Below are 19,088 nucleotides of genomic sequence, written 5' to 3' on the forward strand. Positions count from 1 at the left end.
AATCCTTATTATTCCTATCAAAACCAGGCAGAGTAAATTCTGAGTACTAAATCAAAGTCTGATTAAAATTTTTGTTGAAAATTTTAAATGCCTTATTTTTTCCAATTAAAAATATTAAGGATATTTTTTTAAACAAAGCACAGGAAAGTTAAACTTTAAAATACCACCTTAAAGTGGGTAATAAATAAAAGGCATTCTTTTTGAAAAAGTTTCTTAATCCAAATTAGCTGGAAAAACTTAAAGAGCTTTAGTTAGCTGAAAAATTTACTTACATGGAAAACTTCATTTGCTGACAGCAGAATAAATGTACTATTTATTATTAATACCATTTATTAAATGCTTACTTTGTGACAAACTCTTAGAAACCTAGGTATATTAGTAATTGTTCACAGGTATTATCATCATCTGCATTTTAGAGATGAAGACATTGAGGCTTAGAAGAGTTAACATGTGTAAGGTCCCTCAAATTAGAAATGGTTGATTCGAATCCAGGTCTGTCAATTGCCAAGACCAATTCCATTCATTCTAACATTTTATTTCATATATAGATGTATATATATTTATACTCTACCAAATATTTTGTTTACTTCTTGTCTGAAAAAATACTAACAGTGTTTTAATGAGATGAAAACAATTTAAGAAATTTGAAAATTCCTCTTACATATTAGAAATATCCAGAAGGAATAGCTCACATAGGAACACCACCACCAAGCTTGATTTGTATTCTCTACTCTGTAAGGTGAGAATGATATTTTTCAGGCTTTGGAAGACAATCTCCCATTTCTTGATAAACTCACAGAGGTATTTTTTTTTTTTTTACTCTGTAGTCAAGACAATCCAATACTTGCCACTAGGGTTGATGGTAACAAATTTAAATAGGTTTAGTATGGTAGAAAAATGAAGGGAAGAAATTACCTTTTCAGGTTGTGTAAAAAATTTCATCGGAAGGACTGGATCCTTTGGTGAATCTGCATTGCATAAAGCACTTTTACTATTTATAACACACAGGGCCACATCACACACTGTATAAAGTTTCTAGGGAGGAAAAAAAAAATCACATATACCTTTCAGTAGTGAAAAATAACCACAAGTACCAATTCTAACCAATATATAAAATCGAATCAAAACAATAATATGGGGTTATTATTTATTCCTTGAACATTCTGCATTTGTATTTGGCATTTCTTCTTATGTAGCCTCCTAGTAAACAACAACAAAAAAGACCCCTTCATCTTAATTTAACATGAATGCCAAGTATGTGTTAAAAACAATAAACCAAACTAAAGGAAACATACAAAAAGAATATCTACTTGTCTGTAACTCTTACTAAAAGTTCTTAAGACAGCATAGTTGTAAATTTTACTAGTTCTTATTCCTGTGCTCTGTAGAAGTTTTAATATCTTTTTCAAAGTAATAAATGTTCTTCAAATAATAGAATTCAATTTAATGAAATAAAGTAAAAACTAAGTATGTATTTTTAATAAATGTTCTGTAATCTATTTTATTATGTAATAGTTAGGAAAAACAAGTGGGACAAGGGTCATAATATTTTTTCCTGTAATATCTTAATACCCACTGGCCTAATATATATCTTACTTCATTTGTCTTGGATTCATCTGGAGACTGGGCATCTTTTGTTAGCTTGATGTTCTCTGCCATCTTTTTCATAAAGGCATGGCTGTTATTTTCATTCTTTGTCATTAAAACTTCAAGCATGAACCACAGGCACCTAAATGACAAACATATTCATTTAGTAAAGAGACTGATTGTAGGTGCTTTTGCTTAAGGGATTTAATAGCTTACTGGGAAGTTCTGTTGTCTGAATATAAAAGAGTATAATACAGAGAAAACTCTAATGATTAATAGAAATATCCTGTTAATAATATTCAATTCAAATAGAATCATATCACAAATAACAAATATGAACATATAGCTTAATATGAGAAAGTCTGACAGTTTCATGAGGCAAAGATTCATTCTATAGGTATTTAATAAACATTTAGATGATATAACGTGTATTAATATCCAGCAATGATAAGCGAACCAGCATACAGCACAGTCTTGCCATTTTGACTATTTGCAAGGTATGCAGAAGATCTAAGATTTGTATGTAATTCTACTGTGACATAACTGAATTTCACATGCTATGAGGCTGGTGTGCATAGTAACCAGTAATTCAGCTAAACAGTCACATCTCAAACCATTTTTGCTGTTTTCTTCTTGTTACTTTATATTCATTTAATACATAAAGTGTCTGAAGGTGACACCTGAATTTCTAAGTAAAAATGAATCCCAAATCAGGATGAACATTAGAATCACTTGGGGAGCTTACATCGACAAATATAGGATCAAAGCCTATTATTAAGTTGCCATGATGATTCTCAGGCAACCACCATGGACTTACTGTTTTACTCCATCAACAGGAGAGAAAAAACATTTGATGATAATCTCTGTATACGTCTTTGGCTATAGTATATGTAAATGTCTTAAGAGACTACTGTAAGGGGGAAATAGATTAATGTACTTTGTTTTTAGTAGACCTGTCTTACAAGAAATACTAAACTCAGCCCTTCAGGCTGAAACGAAAAAACAATAGACAGTTAACTTGAAGCTGTAAGAAATAAAGAACACTGGTAAAGGTAATCACATAGGTAATATAAAGCCAGCATTACTGAACTTCTGATTTGTAACTCCTTTTTAAATATATGACTTAAAAGGAAAATGCATAAAATAATAATCATATATATGTAAAATAAAACAATGTATAAAGATATAATTTTATCAATTAAAATATAAAGGGAGTGGAATAAAGTTGTATAAAAGCAGACTATCTCTATACTCATGAAACTAAGTTGCTATTATTCTAACTAGGCTGTTACAACTTTAAGATGTTAAGTGTAATCATTAAGAAAATAACTAAAAAATATACACAAAAGCAAGGAATCAAAAAGTTTCCCTACAAAAAACAACTACAGCTGACCCTTGAACAACACAAGAGTTAGGGGTGCTGACCCTCTACACAGTTCAAACCTGTGTTGTTCAAGGGTCAACTGTAAATACAAAAACGAGAGGCTATGGAGCAATTAAGTAACAAAAAATAGGTAAGACACAGAGAAAACTAACAGCTATATGGCAGAAGTAACTTCTTCCTTATCAGTAATTACTTTAAATGAAAATAGATTAAATCCCCCAATTAAAAAGCAGAGAAGCAGAGTACATTAAGGGGGGGGAAAAAGATCCATCTATATCTTATCTACAAGAGACTCACTTTAGATATAAAAACACAAATTATTTGAAAGTAAAAGGATGAAAAAAATATACTCATTCAAACAGTAACCAAATGAGAGCTGGTGGCTATTTTATAATTAGACAAAATGGATTGCAAAAGACCCAGAAGGACTGTATTGATGAAAGTAAAACCAGTAAGAAGATATGACTATTATAAACACATACGAACCTAGCCAACAAAGCCCCAAAATCTATGAAGCAAAAATTGACAGAATTGAAGGGAGAAATACATGTTTCCACAATAACAGATTTCAATACCCTATTTTCAATAATGGATGGAAAATCCAGACAGGGACTAAAAAGAAAATAAAGAACTTGAACACTATAAACCAATCAGATATCAGACATATATGGAACACTCCAACTAACAATAGCAGAATACATTTTTCTCAAGTGAACATGGTATAGTCTCCAGGGCAGACCGTATGGTAGGCCACAAAACAAGTCTTAATAAAAAGTATCTTTTCTGACCAGAATGGCATGAAACTAAGTCAATAAAAGAAGGAAAATAGGGAAAACTGGAAAATTCACACATATATGGAAATTAAACCACACATTCCTATGTTTTTTTTTTGGCCGTGTGGCTTGTGAGATCTTAGTTCCCTGACCAGTGATTGAACCCAGGGCCTTGGCAGTGAAAGGAAGAGTCCTAACCACTGGACCGCGCCAGGGAATTCCCAAACCACACTCTTAAACAACCAATGGGTCAAAGAAGAAGTCACAAGAAAAATTAGAAAATACCTTAAGACAAATAAAACAAAAACACAACATACCATACTTATAGGATTCAGCACTGGTAGTACTAAAAGGGAAATTTACAGCGATAACACCCTCTGTTAAGAAACAACATCTCAATGAATGATCTAACTGTATACCTTAAGAAACTGTACACCTTAACTAGAAAAAGAAAAGTGAACACTTCAGATTACATGGTAACTTAAAATGAAATGTTTAAAGATACTCAAAAGTACTGCATGCTAGATAGAACCAAAAAGTATGTGCCAGTGATTTCAATCCTAACTGACGACTTCAGTACTTTTCCCACATCACTGTTGCCTCTCGCAAATCTAATCCCTTTTTCACATGACTGCCTTGCAACTGAATAGGGCTAAAAAGGTTCCTTAACATAGACCTTGTGTTCTAGGCAAATACATACATCACTTTTTCACTTTATGAAAGTGTTTTCTGGAAAATCCCAAAATAAAAGTTATTTAAAAAAAAAAGGAAAAAGAATTTGCAAATAAAATATATTTATTAAGTAAACAGAAACTAGAATTGGAAGATATTTTAGGGATTATCTATTTCATATCTTGCATTTTATGGATAAGGCAACTGAAGCAGAGAAGTAAAGTTTTTACTCAGATAGCTAAGACTAGAACCTATGTCTGCTGAAAGAGCTACAGGAGGCAGAGATAAACTGTTGATTACAACCTCAAATAAGATTAGGGATAAGGCTTCATGTCACACATAGAAAAATCATAGTACTTTAAATACAAGCTGAGGGAACCAATTTAAACGTGCAAAGCAAAAGCACAGCAATGGGAAAATAGACATTGCTTTCAAGTTTCTTGGAGGTCATTTGTAGACAATCCTAGGCTACTTCATACTTGTTCACTCACCCTGCATCATATATAAAGTTCTATTTTACATAAAAACACTTCTTAAACAAGTGTTTTGCAATTGTTTACCTGCCTGTCTTTCCACTAGAGACAAATCTCTCTGTGACTAGTGTAACAAATCTAATTTTGTATTACCATAGACCTGCCACAGAGTATCTCGTATGTGTGTGCATATTTTTGAGGAATTATCTTTTGAGGTTGAAGTATAGTTTTAAGGAGAGAAATTTTCACTACATGGCTTTCTAAATTATCAAACTGAAGTAACTGAAGCCCATCTTAATACAAAGGTAAAAATAACATAAAGACCAAATCAACTTATGTCACAGAATCAGCTAAAGCTAACTGCAAACAAACAGGAAACAAACAAAACAACCAAATAGAACTTATTAGATAGGAACAATTTTGTAAGATGAAACTTAAAATTTACAATAGAAGAATAAAACCATAAAAATGTTTTTATTCTAATGCGAATAGTAAAAGGAAAAAGTTTAGCATTTTTTAAAAAGGAAAAATAATTGTTAGACTTATTAAAAATCAACATGACTTACTCTTTAATATCACGAAGTTGATCAACATCTTGTGATCTTGTAAAATCTGGATCATGGGCTAGCAGGTGAATCATATACGGAACTACATACTCAGGCAACAGTGATAATAATTTCTCTGAAGTGAAAACATTATTATTAACAATAGTAATAATAGCCTTTATAAAAATCCCTCCCTAATTTACGTTCTAACCGCTTCAGTTAACATTTTTTCCCTCAGTTATTTCTAAATTAGAGGCAACATGACATCTAGATGATACTGAAATAACTTTTTTCAATTTTGAAGGCTACTGAAGACAAAGGATAATTTAAGATTGAGTCCCTGGCAAAGCTAGGAAAGTAATTCTTTACTCTCTGACATCAGAGCAATGTGTTCAAATCAAGCCACACTGCAGATTCCCTAAGGAAAAACGCAGTTCCTCCAAACAGTTTTATGCATTATAACTAGGACTCAGAAACCAGGATTTTAGATTTTACTTACATCTTAGCTACAACAACAGCATTCTATAAAGGTCCCAGTGTTATTATAAACTATAATAGAAATATATGAAATAAAACCCTCCACAAATTGATACACTGACAAGATATATCTGCACACTGAGCACTTTGAAAGTTACTTACCAGTAGCCATGGGGTTCTGTTTAATGTACTCCCTGCGTATACTGATATTTTTTAGTAAACACTGTCGTGCATGTGCTCTTCTCTCCTTCACAGGATCTTTGGCACACAAGGCAAAGATCGCCATATACTCCAATGGGAGGAGTAACTTCACAAGTGCCTTATGTAGCTTCTGAGCAAATATCTGCCTTACTTGATAGCACTCATCCTACAGCAGCACAAAACCAAAAATACTTAAATAAAAGTATTAGTACTTTTAAAACCATGACAAAAACCCCTAGTTTAGTTTTTAAAAATTGGCAAACATTTACAAAAAAACAGTTTAAGCATTTTTAACGTCTTCATTTAAAAAAAAAAAGATAATTATACTGAGGGAGTAAATAACAATTTTGGGGAGTTAACTGGTTAGAATAGTAATAATAGCAATCCCTTTTGTGCATACATCCATACAGCAAATGGATCTGTAATCTATAGAAAGTAAATAAATTTAACTTTGAAGGCCAAGTAAATGACAAAAATAAGATTGTTACTTACATTAATAACAAGCGCACAGAGCTGAAACTGTTCTGGGGTTATAATTTCATGGTAACAAGGTTCCTGAGCAAGCTTCATTATGGCACTACCAGCAGCTAATCGCAAGCGAGACATATCAGATTTACTATAAACAAACAAAAAAGAAATAAACATTTCCTATAACCATTATCATTCACAAAACTCTTTGATCCCTTTTTGACTGTTAAGGTCTTTATCATAATTTATGCTTAAAATGACATAATGTACAAATATGGGAAAGTTACTTTGAGTCCTTCAATTCAACACAGGGCAGAAGGCTCAAATCATCGTGACTATCTGATATTAAATTTATCTGCCTTCATTAAAAATTTTTTAATTTATTTTATTCAGGTATAGCTCATTTATAATATTATATTAATTTCAGGTGTACAACATAGTGATTCAAAATTTTTATAGATTATACTCCATTTATATTTATTATAAAATCTTGGCTATATTCCCCATGTTGTACAATATATCCTTGTACCTTATTTTATACATAGCAGTTTGTACCTTTTAAGCCTGTACCCCTATCTTGCCCCTCCCCCTCCCCAACAGTAACCACTAGTTTGTTCTCTGTATCTGTGAGTCTGCTTCTTTGTTATATTCACTAGTTTCTTTAATCAATCAATCAATCAATCAAATTAATTAACTTTTTGGCTGTGTTGGGTCTTTGTTGCTGGACGCAGGCTTTCTCTAGTTGTGGCGAGCGGGGGCTACTCTTCGTTGCAGCGTGGGCTTCTCATTGCGGTGGCTTCTCTTGTTGTAGAGCACAGGCTCTAGAGCGCAGGCTCAGTAGTTGTGGCGCATGGGCTTAGTTGCTTTGCAGCATGTGGAATCTTCCCGGACTAGGGCTCAAACCCGTGTCCCCTGCATTGGCAGGCAGATTCTTAACCACTGTACCACCAGGGAAGTCCTCATTAGTTTCTTTTAATTTTTTAGGTTCTATATATAAGTGATAACATATGGTATTGTCTTTGTCTGACTTATTTCACTAAGCATGATACTCTCCAGGTCCATCCATGTTGTTGCAAATGGCAAAATTTCATTCTTTTTTTATGTCTGCCTTCGTTTTTAGTTACACTCTAGCTTAGATCTTCCACCACAGCTAAGCAACTCTGCTTATGCGTACAACAGCACTAACTGCAACGCTAGCAAGAAACATTTACATTAGGAACTGTATTTCTCATTTTAAGAGGCATTCACATTCATCATAGAAAACTTGATATTAAAAAAACCTGAAAAATTAAAAATCACTTATTTAAAATCTATTGTATTTCCCACAATTTTTAAATGCATACACATATTTACACAGACATAACAGAAATCAATCTTAAGCCTACAAATGTCTGATGAAATGGAGGGGGCTATGAATTAGGAGGTGATCTGTACCAGAAAGTGGGAGGCATCAGACAAATATCTAAAAGGAAAGGATATGGAGGTGAGAGCCAGTCTCTCTCAGGTACTAGTCTCTGAGGCAGACTTTCCTTTGCAACAGGAAGTTTTCCAAGGGACTCCAGGAGTCCAGGCACTCCCACCCACACCCAGTCAACTTTTATAACCTAAATGGTAAAATGTGACAGTGAGGTGGTGAAAGGATAGTCTTCTTACTTCAACTGTTATAAGGAACATAACATAGCTTTGATAAATCAAAGACTTTAGGAAATGTGGAAAGCTGCCCTGAATCCACAAGGGACTATTATTTAGCATACAGGAGGAGAAAACATGGCACTCTTGGACCACATGACCATCAAACTGAGCACTGGTAACAATGAGGAACCTTCAAATGGCTTTTGAGGCAAATGATTCAGGAATTTAAAAAATTAATGCTACTATTTGTGTACTTAACTCTGTAAGATGAGGAAACTGAGGCTTAGGAAAGTGACTTATACAAGTTCACACAGCTAGTAAATGGAGCGTAGGTAGAGTTGAATAAGTTTCTGATTCCAGAGCCTAAGCTAAACTATGGGATACGTAACATCTAATTAAGATCTGCATAATATTTCATAACATGTGTGTTCCACAGTTAACCATTCCCCTATCTTCTGTGATGATAAAAAATGCTGGAAAGAACATGTTTGTATATGTATTTTTGTATGATTCTTTTATCATTTCATGAGTGTAAAAATAAAGAGTCAAAAAAAAAGAGTCAATGGATAACATTTTTAAGGACTTAGAAACAAAGTGCCAAACTGTCCTGCCAAGACTGTGCCCATTTATATTCACAGGATTTATGAGGGAACCCATTTCCCTGATCCCATGGAGTGATGATTGCTTAAAAAACTTTTTGCTGATTTGACAGACAAGAGGTTCCACTTAAATTAAAATTGTACTTATTGTATTTAGTGATGTCAAACACTTTTTTAAAGGTAAACTGGTAATATATAATCTTCATCTTTATTGGGGATCCTATTTATCATTGATTTGTAAGAGCTCATTATTAAGCCTTTGCTGTACACTGTACATAGTTTCCCCAAATTTAAAACTTCTCATTATTTCTACTCTTCAATCTGTTCATGCAAAGCTACCCTTGGCTTATTTTATGATAAAAATAATTTTTGATTTAGTTTATTTAGTTTTCTTCAGTTTATCAGAGCATTCAGCATCTCTACTGTAATTGTGCATTTCCTATCTCCTCCACTAGAATGCATATCCCTTAGAGGGAGAGATTATTGTATCTTTAAAAGGCTTGGTAGTACCTGGCATGATAGTGCTCAATAAATACTGAAAGCATAAATACATAGTTAAATCTATCCTCTAACAAAAATTTTAAAGTAAGAATCCATCGCAAGTAGAACTTTTCAGTTATTTCAGCTGGACCCTAGTAAATAAAAAAATTTGGCTTTTATTTTCATCTTAAAAGGAACAGAAAGAAGAAATGGTGATCTCACAGATTTGAAGAGTGAACAGGTGTAGAAATGAAACATTTTTCTTTGGCATTTGCAGAACCTTGTATAGTCTTCTGCAAACCATTAGGAGGCTGCATCTCTTTCTTCTTTGAACCTACACTGAAATTTTTATTCCCTTCGTGGCATCAAGACACTCTACTTGTTCAATCACTATACTAGGGTAAGTTCCTTAAAGGCAGGAACGGAATTTTATCTGTTATTGCTGCAATGCTTTTCATAGTGTTTTGCAAAGAGTAGTAATTCAACAAATATTTGTTTAACTGATTCAAATGTTGAAGTTAACTGTAACAATGCTGTAGTGATTATTACTAAAAATTTACTGGAGAAAGGTGTCTTTAGGGATGAAGAAAAATACATGATCATTATTCAGATATAAACCCCAAATAAGTATGTAAAATTTAAACACAAAGCACATAGTGCAATTACAACAGTCAATATTAAGTAAATAATTCCTACGTAAGCTCTACCAACATCTTGAGCTAAAAAAACCTGGAAAGGAAGAAAAATCTCACCTGATCTTCTTTTGCTCTGTCAGGTCACCCTCACTAACCAACATCGCTGATAATAACCGAAGAGTTGAATTGGCAGATTTAGACTGGTTGTTTTTCATACCCAACAGCCACCTTACCAGAAGTTTAATTGCCTGTACCTATAAAATATTAACATGCTAAAAAAAGAAAGCAACTTAAAATTCCACTTAAAGGTTAGATTAATTTATGTTAATTAGATTAGTGAGATTACTTAGCTGCCGGAAGACATGTTTTATTAAACAAGCCTATAGGATAATAACAATGAGAACTAATACTTATTCTGTTTAATCTATGCCAGGTACTTTCCCCAGAGTTACACATATATTACTTTATTTAATCTCCCAAACAACTCTATGAGAGAGGTTTTTTTTTTTTTTTCTGGTACGCGGGCCTCTCACTGTTGTGGCCTCTCCCGTCGCGGAGCACAGGCTTCGGAAGCGCAGGCTCAGTGGCCATGGCTCATGGGCCTAGCCGCTCCGCGGTATGTGGGATCTTCCCGGACCGGGGCACGAACCCGTGTCCCCTGCATCGGCAGGCAGACTCTCAACCACTGCGCCACCAGGGAAGCCCCGAGAGAGGTATTCTTATTTCCAATAAATAAGGCAACTTAGACACATTACTGTGATAACTTGCCCAAGGTCTGGCTCCTTGAATTCAGACTTTTCACACCTGAACAATTGCTTTTCAAATCGTTTAAAAATATATTGTTTAAAAATAACTGAACTATACTGATTACAGTGATTAAAAATAACTATTTAGATAGACTGTAATATTTTTTGTAGTACTGAAAAACTATTTTGATTAAAAAACTAGGAGATTTCATAATTATTTGTAGCCATAATTGCTTGGTGGCTTATACTCAAAAGATTGTTATGGAATACATGCAAGAACTAGCTAAAGAATGTAGATATTATTTACTATATTTACTGACAACCTGGAAAAAGGAACTGATGGAATAAATGCGAACTGTGAAGCTACAAGGTGAAACATTATCAATCAAGTAAGATGATAATGAAGAAGTCTTGTTTTAAATCCCAAGACTACCACTTTAAAAATTAGCTTTCCTGAGGGATAATTTACATCTATCAGAAGTTTACAATATGATGACAGCCATCTGTTTTTGCCAAGTTAATATTCTTATGCCTGTAGACAGACATTGGTAATGAGGCTAGGCCTGAGGTGCTCTGAGCATCAATATTCTACAATCTCTATGTAAAACAGCCTCACTGAAATTATCTTAGCAAGGCAGGAAGGTCTAAAGAACATGCTGACATACACCTATATGTAAATAAGTCAATGACAACTACAATTTGAGAAACATACTTTTTTTTTTTTTTTTTTTGCAGTACGCGGGCCTCTCACTGTTGTGGCCTCTCCCGTTGAGGAGCACAGGCTCCGGACGTGCAGGCTCAGCGGCCATGGCTCACGGGCCCAGCCGCTCTGCAGCATGTGGGATCTTCCCGGACTGGGGCACAAACCCGTGTCCCCTGCATCGGCAGGCGGACTCTCAACCACTGCGCCACCAGGGAAGCCCACAACTTTTGATTTAAAAATAAAGTACCTCATTTAAAATGCTTATTAACTGTTAGGTTTTAAAAAAAAGGGTATCTATAAATGTTCTTTATCTCAACATAAAAGTTATTAAGACCTACACAAATTTACCTTTGCTAGTACTTCAGGGGAAACCTCTTCATCTGGAGACCATAATTTCCCATTCTTCTCACCTGTTGACTATAGACAATTGAATAAATTTAACTTTTAGAAAAAAATTTTAAATTTTGCTCATTAAGTTTTTCATGCTTAACAGTGCAGTGCTCTAGGAAACCCACAGAAAGTCACCAAGTAGGGACTGGAAAAGAAGAACAAAGTTAGAGGGCTCAAACTTCCTGATTTTGAAACTTAACTACAAATCTATGAGAATCAAGACAATGTGGCTGGTACCTACATAAGTATAGACATATAGACCAATGGAATGAAACAGAAACCCAGAAAACCTCACATATATCACATATATGGTCTACTGATTTTTAACAAAAGTGCTAAGACCATTTATTGGGAAAAGAACAGTCTCCTCAACAAATGGTGCTGGAAAAACTAGATACAGCGACAAGCAAAGGAATGAAGCTGGACTATTACCTTATATCATATATAAAAATTAACTCAAAAAAATGGATCAAAGATCTTTACTTAAGAACTAAGACTAAAAAACTCCTAGAAGAAGGTACAGGGGAAAATCTTTATAATCCTGGATTTGGCAAATACCTGACAAAGATCTAATATTCAGAATATATAAAGAATTTTTACAACTCAACAACAACAAATTCAATTAAAAGTGGGCAAAAGACTCAATATCCAAAGAACAGCCATTAAGCACATGAAAAAAAATCTCAACATCATTAGTCATGAGGGAAACAAATCAAAACCACAAGATACTACTTTGCACCTACTAGGATGACTATTATCAAAAAAAAACAGGAAAGAATAAGTGTTGGCCAAGATGTAAGGAAACTGGAAGACTTGAGCATGGCTGCTGGGAATGTAAAATGGTACAGCCACTGTGGAAAAATGTTTGGCAGTCCCTCAAAAAGTTTAGCATACAATGACCATGTGACCCAGCAATTCCACTCCTAGGTATATACCCCAAAGATTTGACTTTGGGGACTCAAATGTTCATATCAGCATTACTCACAACAGTCAAAAGGTAGAAAAAACCCAAGGGTCCATCAATAGAAGATAAACAAAATGTAAGTTACACATACAATGGAATACTATTCTGGCATAAAATGAAGTTCTGATACATACTACAACATAGCTTAATCTTGAAACTGTTATGCTAAGAGAAATAAGCCAGACACAAAAGGATAAATATTGTATGATAAGAGGTATCTAGAATAGGCGAATTCATAAAGCAGGAAAATAGAATAGAGGTTACCAGAGTCTGGGGGGAGAGAAGGCAATGGGGAGTTACTGGTTAACAGACACAGAGTTTCTCTCTGAGATGATAAAGTTCTGGAAATAGTGGCAATGGTTACACAACAATGTGGGTGTATATTGTAGGTGGTGGCTTGGGCCATTGTTGAGAGTTGCTTGGCTTTCCTGGGTTATCCTCTGTGTATACAGGAGGTACACATGTTATTAAACTTCTGTTTGTTTTTTAAACAAAAAATACCCAACAACAAGAATGTGGGTGTATATAATGTAAGAGAACTGTACACTTAAAAAGGGATAAAATGGCAAAGTTTATATTATTTATATTTTACTACACACAAAAAAAGAGAACTATATTAAAATAGAATTTATCAACAATCAAGTCATCATCTAAGAAGTGTCAAATTTCACATCTGTTGCCAGCCAAATCTATCAGTAGTGCAAAGAACAGATGTATGGAGTAGGAAATGAGGCTTTGGCCATGCTCTTGCATCCCTATCACATCCAAATGGAGGAAGGGAAAATAGTAAGGAGTGCGCTGGCAAGTATTTTTTTTTTAAGTTCCAATACTGAGTGTTCAAAGGCTACTGGACCATTTAGAAAGACTAGATAAATTGGATAAGTTAGTACTGCACTGAAAGTCATCCACAATGATCCAGCAGGTAGACTGATTTGTGTCTTCATTCAATAACTCTTTAATTTAGATCTGTTTGGTAAAGTGGTGATTCTTAATCAGACACGTGTTTCAGTAATCACTTGGGGAGCCTTTCCAAGCTATACATCCCAAAGCTCCAACCCAAAGCTAATTCATCAGTATGTGTGCACGCATGTGTGCATGCTCACACACACACACTTCAATAACTAAAATAGAATACATAATCTAGTGCCAAAAGTGCAATGTAATTTATATTTCAAAAAGCTAGTCAAATACAATTCCACTTATACTTTAAACAATATTTGATAAAACAAAATTCTAGTACTCTAGTTAATTGTCCTTCATAGTGTTTGACTTATATTTTTTACTTCATGATTCATCTATCTCATGTTCTCATTTTTTTCTTTCTTAAAGAAAAGTTAAGTTCTAGTAATAATAGCTACACAGCAGGATGTCATTTGGAAATTTAAGTAAGTAAGGAGGTAAAATATATAATAATTTTAAAGTAAAAGAGAATCATACATAGAGAGAAGCAGAAGTGTTGTTTCTGTGACAAATAAAGATGTAAACAGTCTTAATCTTATGATTCTAAATTTAATTAAATGAGAAACTTACCCTGTCATTCATTAGCAGATCTTTCACAATAAAATTTGCTACTACAGATTTCATTGGGGAAGCAAATTGATCTGGTGCTAACATAGATATGTGGCCCAATGAAACTAATGGAGTTATAAGTTGTTCTGGTACATCAGCATTGAGACTCCTACTGAGTGGCTATAAAAATAAAACAGTCAAAATTACTAGTTTGTTTTATAAATATCTAGACATTGTACAGAAACAGTAAATGTTCCTGAATTTATCATGCCCCAAAAAATCTGTTCTAATGAGATGATCAAAAGTAACTTCAATCATATTAGACACTTGATTCTTATTTCACCTACCGAAATTTAATAAGATTCAAAGGTAAACAAAGATAAAAGAAAAAAGTAAATCCCACATATAAGGTAGAAGTAAAAGCAAGAAAATTCCTGCATGGTCAAATCAGCATTATTTTCAAGTCATGTACAATAGTTTTGTTATGTTGTTGAATTTCTTAACCTGTGGGAACATTTTAAATGACCATGGATCATAAAAAATAAGAGTTCATGGGTTCTGTTCATATTGTATCCAATTTATAATAGGAATACTTTTCCAGTAGTGGAATCAGGCAAAGGATCATACATCAGGAAAGGCAAACAGAACGAATTTTCAAGTAGGATTGTCCAGAATTTTAAACTGGGTGGTTCAAAGTCATCTACTGATAGTTTCTTAAACTAAATGGACCACTGAGCCAATGAAGCTAAAATTAAGTAAAATGTTGTAACACAAAACACACCAAACATCTTTCAATATGTAGTATTTGGTTATATAGTCTGATCTAAAGGCTGGGAATATCTAAAGTGCTGAATAAAACAAAGAGTCCCTGCTCCCATGGAATTTATATTCTAGAGTGGGACTAAATAGCTAAAAAGCCAACTTTCTATCTTCATCAAACCACAGAGCATGAAAATAAAAATCAACAACACATCCTATGTAATTATATATACCTCAAAAATCTGTGCAAGCTGTACTTCTTTATTTGTGAATATGGCATGTATACAGTGAACGGCCTGTTTTGCTTGGTGGGGAGTACCTCTCTTTGCTTTCTGATGTAAGATGGGAATTAAGGTCCTGCAAAAAATAATAATCAGTTAAAAAAAAAAAAAGCCCATAAACCACAAGTAGTTCTTCTGGTTGTCTCCTACTTCATCTGCAGTAACTATCTGGATGTATGCTGGTAGAAAGCCTCTCTTCTAAATTACCTGATCTATAAAAAGATCTAAAACTCCTTCCCTGTCCCCAAGTATAATCCCAGAAATACAATGCCTCAAAAAAAAAAGGGCTACTACAGAAGACAATTTTCATTTTAAAGCCACCTCATGAATATGGAGAAATAAACAAGCCACCCTTAATGTATAATCTAAAATTGCCCCATGCTATATTTTTACATTTATCTGCTGAGAAAATATTCCTAAATTTTCCACTTCCCTTTCACAATTCCCTTCAGTTATATTTTTTTAAGAATCAAGTGTTTTTCTGTTTTTGTTTTTTTAAATATTTATTTATTTATGGCTGTGTTGGGTCTTAGTTGCAGCATGCAGGATCTTTTGTTGTGGCTTCTCTCTAGTTGTGGCACATGGGCTCCAGAGTGCATGGGCGCAGTTGCAGTGCGAGCGCTCTCTAGTTGTGGTGCATGGGCTCCAGAGTGTGTGGGCTCTCTAGTTGTGGTGCAGGGGCTCAGCAGTTGCGGCTCATGGGCTTAGTTGCCCCAGGGCACGTGGGATCTTAGTTCCCTGACCAGGGATCAAACCCGTGTCCCCTGCATTGGAAGGCAGATTCTTAACCACTGGACCACCAGGGAAGTCCCCTGTTCAGTTATTTTTAAAGCAACCATGGGGGGAAATAAAGTAGCAAAAGGCCAAGTTACATTAAAAAACAGAAATGAACATACCAGTGAAAGAGAGTATGCAAGGATATAGACAATACATAGGTAGAAAAGTAACAAAAACTTCTAACAATTATTGAGTACTTGTGCTAAGCACCCTTCTAAGTGGTGTTTTTAAAACAAAACAAAACAAAACAAACATGGATTAATTAAATCAATCCTCACAATCACCCAAAGACTATTATTATGATCATTAAACAGATGAGAAAACTAAAGCACAAACATATTATTTATGTAAGCTTCTTAAGGTGACAGAGATAGGAAATGGTGGAATTGAGATTTAAAGATAAACATTTCTGGTCAGGGAACTAAGATCCCACGTGCAGCGGGCCAACTACGGAGCCTGTGCGCTGCCAACTACAGAGCCCATGCGCTCTGGAGCCCGCGTGCCACAACTAGAGCGAAGCTCATGTGCCACAACAAAGAACCCACGTGCCACAACTAAGACCCGACGCAGCCAAAATTTAAAAAATAAAATAAATGACTGTGACCGCCTGGAGGGGTGGGATAGGGAGGGTGGGAGGGAGGGAGACGCAAGAGGGAAGACATATGGGAACATATGTATATATATAACTGATTCATTTTGTTGTGAAGCTGAAACTAACATACCATTGTAAAGCAATTATACTCCAATAAAGATGTTAAAATGAAAAAAAATAAATGAAATAAAATAAAATGGAAATTGTTTTTTGAAAAAGATAAACATTTCTGTTCCAAATCCATGCACTTAACCACCACACTGACACTGAAGATTTACAACAATCTTTCTATAGAATATGGAAATACATATTACAGTCAATGCATTAAAATTGGCATACACATCAAATAGATAAGATTCATAAAAAATATATCAAAATGTTAACACTGACTCTTTCTTTTCCTTTATATTTTCTAAAGTTTCACCTTTTTACAATGATCTTATAAGTAGTTTTTTAAATCAGAAGAAAATCTGTAAAGCCAAACAAATATTTAAGGAAAGATACTTGTCATATATTTAATGCAATAAGACTACTTCATAAAGGTCAATGATATCAAATGCAATGGTGACAAAGGGTCCTCTTATAATAATGGGAGGCTAAACATTAAGAGCAATGCACCTCAAAGAAAAAACGGGAACATATGCTGGTCAGTCTAAGTCGAATTTGATATTTTTGAATATGACACATTTCTCTCGCTGCAATTTAGAATAATGAGAAGGATTTTCATGCCAAAATAGCTTCCTTGACTAGCACTGTTTAAGTCTTTCTTTGAAATTCATTTATCAGGGGAACAGTTCTTGTAAATAACACCAGTTAGTAACAAAAGAAGATACAGTGTTGATCAAATTGTTGTTAAATATATTATTAATTCTTCTTAGCCTAATGAATGGATGATACATAGGTCAAGTTTAACCTTTCTCCTTGTTTTTCTAGTGTGCTACAATCCAGTGATGCCACCAGTGCTGTTACTGAGGTCCGCAGTGCTGTGCTTCTCTGCTTTTTCAGTGATTCTCTCCTTCCTTCCCCATTAGTCTTAAGAACAAGAGGTTTTAGTCCTTGTGTCCAAAGTTAACTCTTCCACTGCTTCCTCTGGGATAGAATTCCTTTAAGAATAAATCCTTTACCTTAAAAAAGTATAGGTTTTCCCACCTTGAAAAACTCACAAATTAACTTTATCCTGTGTCAATGATCTTTTTCTATAATGTACGAAGATAAAATTATCATTTCTAGACTATAAACTCCTTAAGAGCAGGGACTGACAGTGGTAATCTTTTATATTAGCCAGTACAGTGCCGACAATGAAGAGAATGTACAATAAATGTTGAGTTATTTCTCAAATTAAACTATTAGCTTACAAATTCAATAAAAACTTTTAGGAGTCATGAGTCCTCTTGTCCTATTATTACCTTGTAAGGAAAAACGGGTTTCATTTGGATTTACCTCAGTCTATTTACATATATATAATAACATCCGATTATAACAGCTATCAGCAATGTGTTCTTCCTCCAAAAGACATCAGCACAATTTTGATCCTAACGCAAGCTCTTTAAGATGCCAAAGTAAAAATACCAAAACATACTTCATTCTTATAAGGAGAGGGGAGGTAGTCTAGAAGAAGAGACAAAAGCACCATGGCCAACAACTAAGCAACTAATAAACATTTTATTAAGCACACTACTTGATTATCCAATTCTTGGGTGGGATATGAAGGTAGTAGCTATTGAATTTGGAGTTGGAGAGAAAAAGATAAATTAGGAAGATATATTAATCCTAAATTCTATACTAACTTTTGATTGTTAATATTAATATTTTGAAATCATGTTGTTTAAACAAAGTTTCAGGTTGTTCCTCTGCCCATATTCTAATGGTAGAGGAGGTGTGTGAGGCCGAGAAAAGATGAAAACAAAGGATACAGTAAAGTAGCTTCTAAATAAAAGTTGTCTTTCCTCTCTCCTATCTTCCTAAGGAAAAGGGAAACAATGATCCTATGACTCCCAAACTTGGAAAACTTTTGTGTTTACCATGAGAAAAAACATACTCACGATCGTATCTGGGGTAGGTCTGTTTCTATTTTGTGGCCTGTATTTCTAAAAATTTGTATAGCAGCTTCTGCTACCTTGTCATCTTCCATTCTGAGGCACTGTAACAGGGACTCATATGTCTCTGCAGAGTGGAACGAGGTAGGATGTGTGAAAGACAGAACCTAGAGGAATAGATATAACTTTATAAGTACAGACAATGGTTTTAATCCATTAAAAGAAGAGAACTATTTTCTAGTACAAATAAAATTTTAAATTATGGGCTGCATATGCTAGCAATACAACTAAGATTATATCTTGCAGTCTCCCTTGAAGTTGAGTTGTGGCTAATGATTCCTGATATACAGCCCTTGCTATATTTTCTTCTTCACCTCTTAGTCTATTCTGATACTGGGAATGTGG

The 19,088-nt window shown here is 34.3% G+C and overlaps 2 protein-coding genes across 8 annotated transcripts in view; one reads left to right on the forward strand and one right to left on the reverse strand.

The window, feature by feature from the left end:
* LOC307185216 (SCAN domain-containing protein 3-like) overlaps positions 1–19,088 on the forward strand; it is a 546,171-nt gene that overhangs the window by 457,652 nt on the left and 69,431 nt on the right. The window lies entirely within an intron of this gene.
* PDS5A (PDS5 cohesin associated factor A) overlaps positions 1–19,088 on the reverse strand; it is a 128,497-nt gene that overhangs the window by 17,821 nt on the left and 91,588 nt on the right. For all 7 annotated transcript variants that reach the window (XR_013827909.1, XM_079919093.1, XM_079919094.1 and 4 more), the window contains exons 19-28: positions 18,690–18,850; positions 15,231–15,354; positions 14,260–14,418; positions 11,724–11,792; positions 10,044–10,180; positions 6,605–6,728; positions 6,074–6,278; positions 5,456–5,570; positions 1,597–1,729; positions 916–1,035 (exon numbers count right to left, since the gene is read on the reverse strand). Coding sequence is in view for 6 of the 7 variants with exons in the window: in XM_079919093.1 (XP_079775219.1) it covers positions 916–1,035; positions 1,597–1,729; positions 5,456–5,570; positions 6,074–6,278; positions 6,605–6,728; positions 10,044–10,180; positions 11,724–11,792; positions 14,260–14,418; positions 15,231–15,354; positions 18,690–18,850 (1,347 nt within the window). In the remaining variant the exon portion in view is untranslated. The remainder of the gene's footprint in view (positions 1–915; positions 1,036–1,596; positions 1,730–5,455; positions 5,571–6,073; positions 6,279–6,604; positions 6,729–10,043; positions 10,181–11,723; positions 11,793–14,259; positions 14,419–15,230; positions 15,355–18,689; positions 18,851–19,088) is intronic.

This window comes from Stenella coeruleoalba (assembly GCF_951394435.1).
Source record: "Stenella coeruleoalba genome assembly, chromosome: 4".
NCBI classification, from domain to species: Eukaryota; Metazoa; Chordata; class Mammalia; order Artiodactyla; family Delphinidae; genus Stenella; species Stenella coeruleoalba.